We start from the raw sequence: 9,869 nt of genomic DNA, 5'->3' as shown, positions 1-9,869 counted from the left end.
GTTCTATAGGAATCCAGGAATCTAAATTGCTATGTCAAGCTAATCTAAATTCATTTTTGAATTCCAAGAATTTTTTGTCTCAATTTGTGTAATTTCCTTTGGTGATAACGCATTCAATCCTCAAAAGTTAGGAGTTTTGGCAAAACTGAGTCTAAGTTACTAAAAGTAAAAATAATTATTAAAAAGTTCGTCTTGAAGCCACTGACCAATAAAATATTGGCAAAATCCACTAAAAGCAACACTTATCGTTTCTTCCAAATATCACATGACCATAACACTGCCCATCTAAGATACCACCAAAATAAGATGGAGCACTGTTTACAGAAAAACTAAGGAAAAGGAAGAAATGGATATAGGAAGGGGAGAAAGACAACCCAAAGAGTAGGGAAGTGGTCTCTACTGTGTCATGGCACAGACAATGCTTGCTTAGCGGTGCCTTATTACAGAGGTGGATGCAGAGAGCACACAGGGGCGATGGCAATAAAGACCTCACTCAGTCGCTGGAATGAAGGAATAGGTAACTGCTTCAACAAGGATGGTCTCAGCTCCACCTTATATCTCAACAGAGCGCAAAGATTGAGTGTAAGCTCTGGCGGTTTCTTGTTCCTCTCTAAAATTCACTAAATTCCTTTGCACATTTTTCTGTTATAGAGACACGGATATCTTCTTCTTCATAGTCGTCAAAGTTGCTGGTATCTCCAGAGCCTCTAAACTTTGGTATGAATGGAGCTTCAACCTTCCTCTGGTAAATAGCAATCCAATCTGTTGTGGCAAACCACTTGTGAGTTTTTATATCACTCACACCGTTTTTTTAAATTTCCAAATCGCTTTGTCAGATCCACCTGGAGCAGGTTCCTTAGAAGGTCCTTGAGATCAGAACTGAAGTGGGATGGGAATCGAACTTTCCCAGAAACAATCTTTTCATAAATCTGAATTGGTTGATCTGCGAAGAACGGTGGATAGCCAGCAGCCATTTCATAGATTAGCACTCCCAATGCCCACCAATCCACTGCCTTATTGTATCCCTTGCTGAGGATTATTTCTGGAGCCAAATACTCTGGAGTACCACATAATGTCCAAGTTCTGCCTTTAACTCTTTTGGCAAACCCAAAGTCTGTGACCTGGATATAACCTTGATGGTCAATTAAGAGATTTTCAGGTTTTAGATCTCTGTAGATGAGGTCTAATGAATGGAGGTACTCAAATGTTAGCACTATCTGAGCTGCATAGAACCGCGCATGGGGCTCACTGAACCTTCCAATTCTTCTTAGATGTGAAAACATTTCACCCCCAGGGACATATTCCATAACCATGTATAAATTAGAATTATCCTTGAAAGAATACTCCAGTCGAACAAGAAAAGGAAAATTCACTGCCTGTAATATTCTTTTCTCATTCAAAGTATGCTCGATTTGCTTCAGTTTAACAACCTTCTGCTTATCTAAGATCTTCATGGCATAATACTGTTCAGTGGCTTTATGTTTCACCAGCATGACTCTTCCAAATGAACCTGTTCCAAGGGTTTTTTTCCTTTCAAAATCCTCGAGTCCAGCATTATTCGGGGGTGGATTCTCCCATTTTTTCAGAAAGTCTTCTTTGGCTTTGGCTAGAAATTCCTTCACGCTTTCCACCTCGCTGCCTTTCTTGGCGGTCGCCGCGTTCCCCATGTTTGGGGCGATGGCAAGAAGGGGTCAGGGAGGGGAAGAGGGGCTGGAGCCGCCCCGCCGCTCCACAGACGGAGGCAACTCCCGCTTCTGCACCCGTCAGAGCGATGAATGCGCGGGTCGGTGGGGCCCGGAGTCCAGGCGGGCAGAACCGGCCTGATCTGAGGAAAGGGCTTCAGCGAACTCCCAGGCAACAGCGGTGGCAGCCATAGTAGTGGCGGCGGTGGAGGCGGTGGCGGTGGCCCTTTTTTTTTTTTTTTTTTTTTTAACTGGGAATTTAACTCAGGGCACTTAAACACTGAGCCACATCCCCAGTCCTATTTTGTATTTTATTTAGAAACAAGGTCTCAATGAGTTGCTTAGTGCCTCGCTAAATTGCTGAGGCTGGCTTTGAACTCATGATCTTCCTGTATCAACCTCCCGAGCTGCTGGGATTAAAAGCATGCTCCACTGTGCCCGACCCAAGCTTAAATTTGTACTTATTCTTTATTCCACATGTATTTTTCTCTCTCTAGCTTAAAACAAAACAAAATAAAACCTTTCTAATACATGTCAATCTATGTCAGAAATAATATGATCATTGTGTTCCAGCCACTATTCCCTATTCTCTCACACTATATCACCTCTGAAAGATTATACCATATTTTTTGAACATGAAATTATTTGGTCAATATTTAGGTTAATTTATTTTATGCAGATTCCTAGTTGCTGTCTTCCCATCAAACATACATTTTATGAAGCATGGTTCCATGTATTTTACGTGACCCTTGTCATGAGTGGTCATTGTAGGAGTTTAGCATGCATTTCCTGAATGAGTCTTTTTCAGGTAAGAAATTGCCTGGACTATTACGTGATTTTTAACCTTGTTACTGACTACTCCAGAACATGTGTTGTCATGAATGTAGAAGTAAGTGAAAATACTTTCTCAATATTCACTAAAATTCACACATGGGGAAATTTACCATTTAAGTGGGATCATGAGGCACAGGCTAGCCTTTGCCCTTATATTCACCTGGACACACTCTGTATAAACAGAGCTAGAAGATGATTCTGGGAAGCCATTCATCCAGCTTTTCTAACTGAATTGATTTTCCTTTTTTTGAATCTTTGTCTTCTCTACGTTCACTAGAAGTCCTTCATCATTTGCCATCAGAATTTATGAAAATCAGCCCCTTAAATGATCAAATTATTTTTAGTTTAAGCCCGAAGTTTGTAATTTAAATATTACTGCTCCATAATTTCTTCTAAATTTCAGATTTTATCAAGATCATGATAAATTAACTGCAAATAGAACCAAATCACTTGTAGGATTTCAAAAGTATTTCTGTTGCCTTTAATTCTACAGATTGACACATGATGCAAAGTATTCTGAGGATACATTGTCTTTTGCTTTCATTTTAGAGCATAGTAATATTGGTTAGCAAAAATTAGAAATGAAAACATTAGCTGTCAGCAGTGATTTTCAAAATATTAATATTTCTATTTGTGATTCAGGAAACTGAGATATGGATCTTTTATCAAGATGTATCTTGATAAAAATTAAGACAGCCAGTGAGAGTTTGTTTCACAACTCACAACTGAGCACTGTGGCCTGAAAGGCATGAGTCTTAAACTCTAATTTTTACTGACACTCTTAAAATTTTAGGTATACAATTATATTCCATTGTAACCAAGACAATGTCAAATACAGTATGATAAAATAAGTTTATACAACCAGAAACCTGAACATCAGGTAAACACTTTCCTTGCAAGGAAAAGGGTGTGTTATTTTCTGAGGATCAGCTGAAAAGATCTCTGTGATACTCCATACCTGCAGTCCTTCATAGGTCTTACCTTGTTCAGGAAGAAGAAATTAAAAATTCAAGGGCACAAGCGGCATGATACTGTGTAACCACATGATCCTCTCTCAAACCACAGTTTGAGAGGAGCATTCTACTCATAGAAAAACATGGCAAAATGTACTACTGACTTATATACAAAGCTGTTTTGGTCAACAACAGGGATATGATAGATGGTAAAGCAACTGTAATCTTCATACCACCTACTCACGAAGACTTATCCTACAAGATTCTCCATACAAATTCCAGTTATTAGACTTCACAAAAGAAATAAGAATGAGCAGTATCAGTAAAGAACACCTAGAATCATGATTTACAATTTTGTAATACAGAGTAGGAGGAAATAGGTGTAATCAGTCTCATCATGGGATGGGAGAACAGGCTACAGGTATTCTCTGAGAATCAACTAGAACATGTTGAACAAACAAAAGAAGAAAAAAATATGATTCATCAATTTTGGATATTCTTAAGTGTTTTGCAGAAGTATTTTTGAGAATAAATATTATTTAGAAATTTAAAAAAATTCACCCTAGGTAGAGAAAACACATCATTAAAAAACTCAAGAAGGCCTCTGCAAAGGATATGGTAAGAGTTTCTTCACCCCCTTGTTCAGAAGGTATTTATTTTACTAGCACCATCCCAATTTCAAGGATAAAATTAAGTTTCAGTCTTTTCCAACAGAATAAGTAGACAAAACTGTTAACTGACAGCTAAAAATAGAAGTCTTCTCAGAGATGTTAGAAAAAAAGTTAAGGACAACATCTCTTGATAAAGCTGATAAAATTGAACAATAGCAGAGTCTTGAGGAAGCAAACATAGCAACAAACAAACTCATAAAATAGTGAGAATACTATGAGACAAATATATCACAAATAAATCTCCTATGTCAGATATCTTCCCAGAAAATTTATTGAGAACAAAATATAAAAAATGACAATAAATACTTCAAACATTACAAGTAGAAGATGTAGGTATTAGACTTCTAGAAAAAGGGCTGATGTTGTTGTAGTTGTGACATCTTTGTGTTTTCCTAAGTCATGGAAACTTGTGAAAGGATGAGTTGGCCTTTTAGATTTTGTGAGATGTCAAAATCTGAAGGACACATTCTCTGATTCTTTTGGTTCTTATGCCATAGATCACTGGGTTCACCATGGGTGGAACAAGGAGGTAGATATTGGCCACCAAAATGTGAATATGGGGAGCCACATTGTGCCCAAACCTGTGTGTGAGGAAGGAGAAGAAGGCTGGAGTGTAGGCTACTAGGATGACACACACATGGGATCCACAGGTGCTCAGGGTCTTGAGCCGAGCCACCTTGGATGGAAGACGGAAGACTGTGTAAAGGATCACAACATAGGAGCATATGATTAATATGAAGTCTAAGCCCCCTGTGAGAAAGGCAGCAGTCAGGCTGTATATTCTGCAGACCCTGGTATCGGCACAAGCAAGCTTGATCAGAGCCATGAATTCACAGTAAGTGTGAGGGATGATATTGGTTCTGCAGTAGGGAAGCCACCGAAGCATGAATGGCTGAGGACTGAAAAGTAAAACCCCTCGAATAACAATAGCCAGCCCCAAGTTCCTGATGACTCTGTGTGTCAGGATAGTGGAATGTTTCAGAGGATAGCAGATGGCCACATAGCGGTCAAAGGCCATGGCCAAGATAAACCCTGAGGCCATACTACAGTGTGAATGAATGAGAAATACTTGTACAAGGCAGGCTTCAAAATAGATCTCCCTGTCATGGAACCAAAAAATACTGAGGATTTTAGGCACAGCTGTGGTGCAGATGACCAGGTCAGCCACAGAGAGCATACACAGGAAGAGGTACATGGGCTCATGCAGGTTGGAATCTGTTTTGATAATAAAGAGAATAGAGAAATTGCCCAGGAGAGCACTCAGGTAAACAAAGCAGAAGGGCACTGACAACCAGGTATGGACTGATTCCATTCCTGGAATGCCAAGGAGAAGGAAGATACCAGGATGGAAACTGGTGTTATTTGACAATGACATGATGAAAGCCACTGGCTGTGTTCAGCTGTGATTTGGATTCTTTTATATACACCCGTCCATTCACATGCTGATGTCCTTACATATTAACTTACACAGAATACTTGACCGTATTTTTTACCACCCAAACAAATAGCAAATAGGACCCAACCTCTAATTTTAGATTTTAATATTCAATATGAAGAAAATGGTATTTGCATGTGAGTATTGCAGTTAAAGTTATATGAACAAGTTGTTCCCAGGATACAATAGATGAAGAAATTTATTCCACTTGAATGAGTCAAATTATTTCATAGACAAGGGGCTTAATCTTTGTTGTGAAGCATTCTGGACCTTTAAAATAAAGAGAAAATATATATTTAAAAAATTCAAATTTGGAACACATCATTAACTCTACTGAGAAAATAAAAAAAATAGCTTTTGTGTGTATGTAGAGAGGTTAGTTTGTACACTTCTTTAAAGAATTTTTTAAGACTGAAAATAGAAAATTTATATACTTATGATGTTTTGAAATATGTATACATTGAGGAATAGTTCAATAAAATGTTTAACATATGAGTTATCTTAAATATATTTTTTTTTGTGATAAGAACACTAAAAATTTCTAAACAATTTTCAAGAATTCAGTACATTGTTATTAACTGTAGTCACTATGTGTTGAAATAGATATTTTGACTGATTATAGCTTGGCTCAAAAATAATTACCTGCCATAAGAGTACGGCTGATATTCTATTTAGTTCAAAGAGACAGATACAGAGTGTATCCTTGTTTAGAAACTTTAGGTGTTACTTTTATATATCTTTCTTTTGGTAAAAGAGTCTAAATAATGTTCAATTTAAATTCTTTATTAGTACATTGTAATTGTGGCAAGGGAAATTTAGGAACAAATCTTCTGTTCCCTTAAATCTATAATGTCATTGTCATGTTATTTAAAAGTGGTTTTGAATAAATGAATTCTAAGTTAAGATGACTTATTGAAAGTTTGAGTTCTGCCATGTTGGTTCAACAGAATCATGTAATAGCAGTTCCCTTTTTAAAATCTTCCAAATATTTGAATTCTTTGATTAATACCTCCTAACTCCCAACCCCTGGTAATTACCATTCTACTGGATATATCTATGAGCTCAAATTTTATAAAACTTCTATGTGTGAGATCCTGTCACATTTGTTTTTTTTTTTTTTTTTGTGTGTGTGTGTGTGTGTGTGTTACAAAATGAGTAGCTGAAACCATCATGATACATTATTAGTTAATTAATAAAAATTTGCTGTGTATTATACTTACCTTGTTTTCTTAAAAAAGATTCTTTGTGTAGACCTAGGTAAAATGAAATATCTGAAATACTACAAACCAGAATGAAATATCTGAGACATTTTAAACAAATCTCGTGGCAGAATTTTGTAAGTTGCATACCAAAAGATATAGAAATAAAATATTGCCAATTTATAAAAGACTTAAGGGAATAGAAAATTTTTTTCCTCAATTCCCCTTGCCACAATTATAAAAATAAAAATAAATAATTTTGATTGAAAATGATCTAGACTTTTTACCAAAGGAATGAGCTACAAATGTAAGACCAAAAGTTTCTAAGCCAGGATACTCTGCATTTGTCTCCTCAAACTAAATAGAAAATGAGCTGTACTTTTATGGCAGGTAATTATTTTTGAACCAAGTTATAATCACTTTCAATTAATATCCCATTTGTTATCTGACAAGCTCCTCTTTTCTTCTTCTTTCCCAGCTAACAAAAAATTTTAATTGCAATGTTCTAAGGGCTACAGTAGACACTAGAACTTAACAATATAAAGTGCAATTTTACTATGTTCTGAAGTCCCACCAATAACTTACAGATTAGATACACAAACAAAATCAGGGCACATTGTATCCTTAGAGACATACAAATCAGAGCAAAAATAGACAGCTGTAGATATAGGAAGTAAAAAGACTACAAAAAGAAGAATTACAATTTTTATCAGTGTTATTTTAGTATAACCAGATAGGTGGCTGAACAAAATAGTTCATCTCTGTTAGGTTGCAAACTTCTCAGATCTGTCCTCTTCAACTTCTAGTTCAGGGGTGGGTCAAAGAATCTAAAAGAGTCAATGGTCCTAGAGCCCAAAGAATGACAAGGAAGAAAAACTAGACCTAAATTTTTCAATCAATTTTGAAGTTGGTAGTCCTTGAATATAGGCAGGGACTTTTAAAAAAATTTTTTAAATTTCCTCATTTTAAAAATGAATAAGACGACAGTTTTTTAAACAAAGGAAATATAAAATAATTTGGTAATGAAACCGGAAATTGACTCAATAAATGTGGTGCAAGATTTATTTTGAATAATGGCTTTACTTTAGCAAATAAAATAGAAGTTGAAGAAGTAGATGGTAGTATGTAAAGAACAGGTAAAGTATAGCCATGATTGTGCCATTAAATTTGCTCTTCAGAAGAGCTCTCTTTTTTAATCAGTAAATCAAGTTCAAAGGAATAGACCCTTTTCACATTGGACAATAGGAGAATATGCCTATATTTCTACCCTAATTCCAATCTCAAACTTTATAATAAATGTATTTGCTAAATTACTTTTCATTTTCTTCTTAAGACTTAGTTAGGTCTGAATTAGAAATTCAGATGGAATTAGAATTTTTTCAGTTGGGTAAAACAGAGTGAAGGAGTCAGGAACCCTGGAGCCTATTGGCATATGCCCCCAGTAGCAATCTTGGACAAACAGGAGAGAAAATGAGTAAACATTGTTATTCTCTCTCTCCTCCCAGGGATTTCTTTCTGTTTCATACTCTGCAGTTGCTCACTTTCAGCTCCTTGATGGACACCTTAAACAACTTGGCTTACCCTTGACCATTTTGTGCATATCAAATACAAGTGTGTGTCCTTTGCCCAACACGATGACAAAACAAAGGATCAGGGCAAAAACTGTTAGATCTCCTATTTTAACTGAGAACTACTTAGCCTTAGAAAATCTCAACTGTGTGGCATGTCTTTCCTAGAGGCAAGATTAGATATCAAAATCCAATCTAATATCTAAATCTAATGAAGAAAAGGAAGATCCTGAACAAGGTCTGGTGATTGAAGAAATATGATAGTTGATATAGACCTTGAATTCATAGAAATAAAAAAGATATAATTTTAAAGAATATTACATGCTATCTTCTATGTTGATATGAAAAATTTCCTTTATATAAGGCAGTAATCATCTCCTTCTCATTTTCTCTTCCCTTATTCTCCTGGAACAATCACTTTAATTCTCCAATTTCAATCTATTTTTCTGATTCCTTTGATCTTGATGAAGCACCAAGGGCTTCCTTCTCTGCTTTTCTAATGAACGGAGAGGCTGAAATGGTTGACCCTACCTCTCTTGTATCACCAGAAACTACAGCTCTGTCTTAATATGTTTTTTCCCCCAGATAATCTAGTTACATTAATAGATGGAAAATTACAGTTTACCACAGGAGAAAAAGTGACCCTGAGGAGCATGAACTCTCTGTGGAGCCCATCATCCACCACAGTAGAGATTTTGAGTGGAAGATAGCAACAATCATTGGAATTTCTCTCTTCCACATTTTTTAAATTAAAAAATTGACAAAGGGAATAGAAAAGAGATAATTTCTTCTATGAAATCCATTTCACTATAAAACTCATTTCATTGGGGATATATCAATTGGTCAAAAATATTTAGAAATATGCTTCTTCCAGTAAATTCCTTGAAATGTATGTTCAGATGAGCTTCACATAATAATTTTTACTTTATTGAGTACACATAATCCTATGAGAAATGTAATGCAATAAAATCTCTGGTAATGCTATAGTTTTCATAGTTATCATTCCAAATTTCACAAAATACATTATTAAAATTATATTCAATAATTCACTTAACCATTGTCCACTTCCTGGGTATAATTGTGGTTTGGTTTTTTCTCTTTTTGATCCCCTTATTAGGGAAAACTGTGAAGATCAGTTCTTTATGCCAGTTTAATAGGAACATAATAGAAAAAGAGAAAAAGAAAAAAAAAAAGATCTAGAATCTACTGGTCTGAGTATTATCCTGCAAAGAAATATGCAGAGAAAATTTTATGATCTCTCACTGTACCACCATATACATGGAAATCTTTCATACTCTTCAATTATTTATATAACTGGTATACAGGTACTAAGTAATATTCTTGGGACTGGGGATATAATAAACATACAAATAAGATCTGAGGTGTTAGAAATATTTGATGTAATCAAAAAATCATCAATAAAAATGATTATATAATATTTCAGGAAACAGAAATTTCTTTGATAGAAGAGATTGAGGTGATACAGACTGACCAAAAGTAGAAGGAACATAGTGACAATGGCCAGGG

At 35.6% G+C, this 9,869-nt stretch overlaps 2 protein-coding genes across 2 annotated transcripts; both read right to left on the bottom strand.

The window, feature by feature from the left end:
• Positions 1 to 361: 361 nt before the first annotated feature.
• Positions 362 to 1,713, bottom strand: LOC114082087 (cAMP-dependent protein kinase catalytic subunit beta-like). Its single transcript, XM_027923505.2, is given in 2 exon segments — positions 362 to 811; positions 813 to 1,713. Coding segments are annotated over 2 exon segments (1,056 nt in total). The 5' UTR covers positions 1,668 to 1,713; the 3' UTR covers positions 362 to 610.
• A 2,857-nt stretch (positions 1,714 to 4,570) lies between these two features.
• LOC114082088 (olfactory receptor 52E8-like) lies at positions 4,571 to 5,515 on the bottom strand. The gene has a single exon (XM_027923506.2). It carries the CDS (start codon positions 5,513 to 5,515, stop codon positions 4,571 to 4,573), a length of 945 nt encoding a protein of 314 aa, XP_027779307.2.
• Positions 5,516 to 9,869: the final 4,354 nt, after the last annotated feature.

The sequence above is a fragment of the Marmota flaviventris genome, chromosome 9 (genome assembly GCF_047511675.1).
Source record: "Marmota flaviventris isolate mMarFla1 chromosome 9, mMarFla1.hap1, whole genome shotgun sequence".
Lineage (NCBI taxonomy): Eukaryota > Metazoa > Chordata > Mammalia > Rodentia > Sciuridae > Marmota > Marmota flaviventris.
Note: the sequence above shows the minus strand (reverse complement) of the source record. Positions and strands in the feature narration are given on the sequence as shown.

Bases quoted from the DNA above. Each gene is read 5' to 3' on its own strand.
- LOC114082088 (XM_027923506.2), bottom strand. From the start codon at position 5,515: ATGTCATTGTCAAATAACACCAGTTTCCATCCTGGTATCTTCCTTCTC.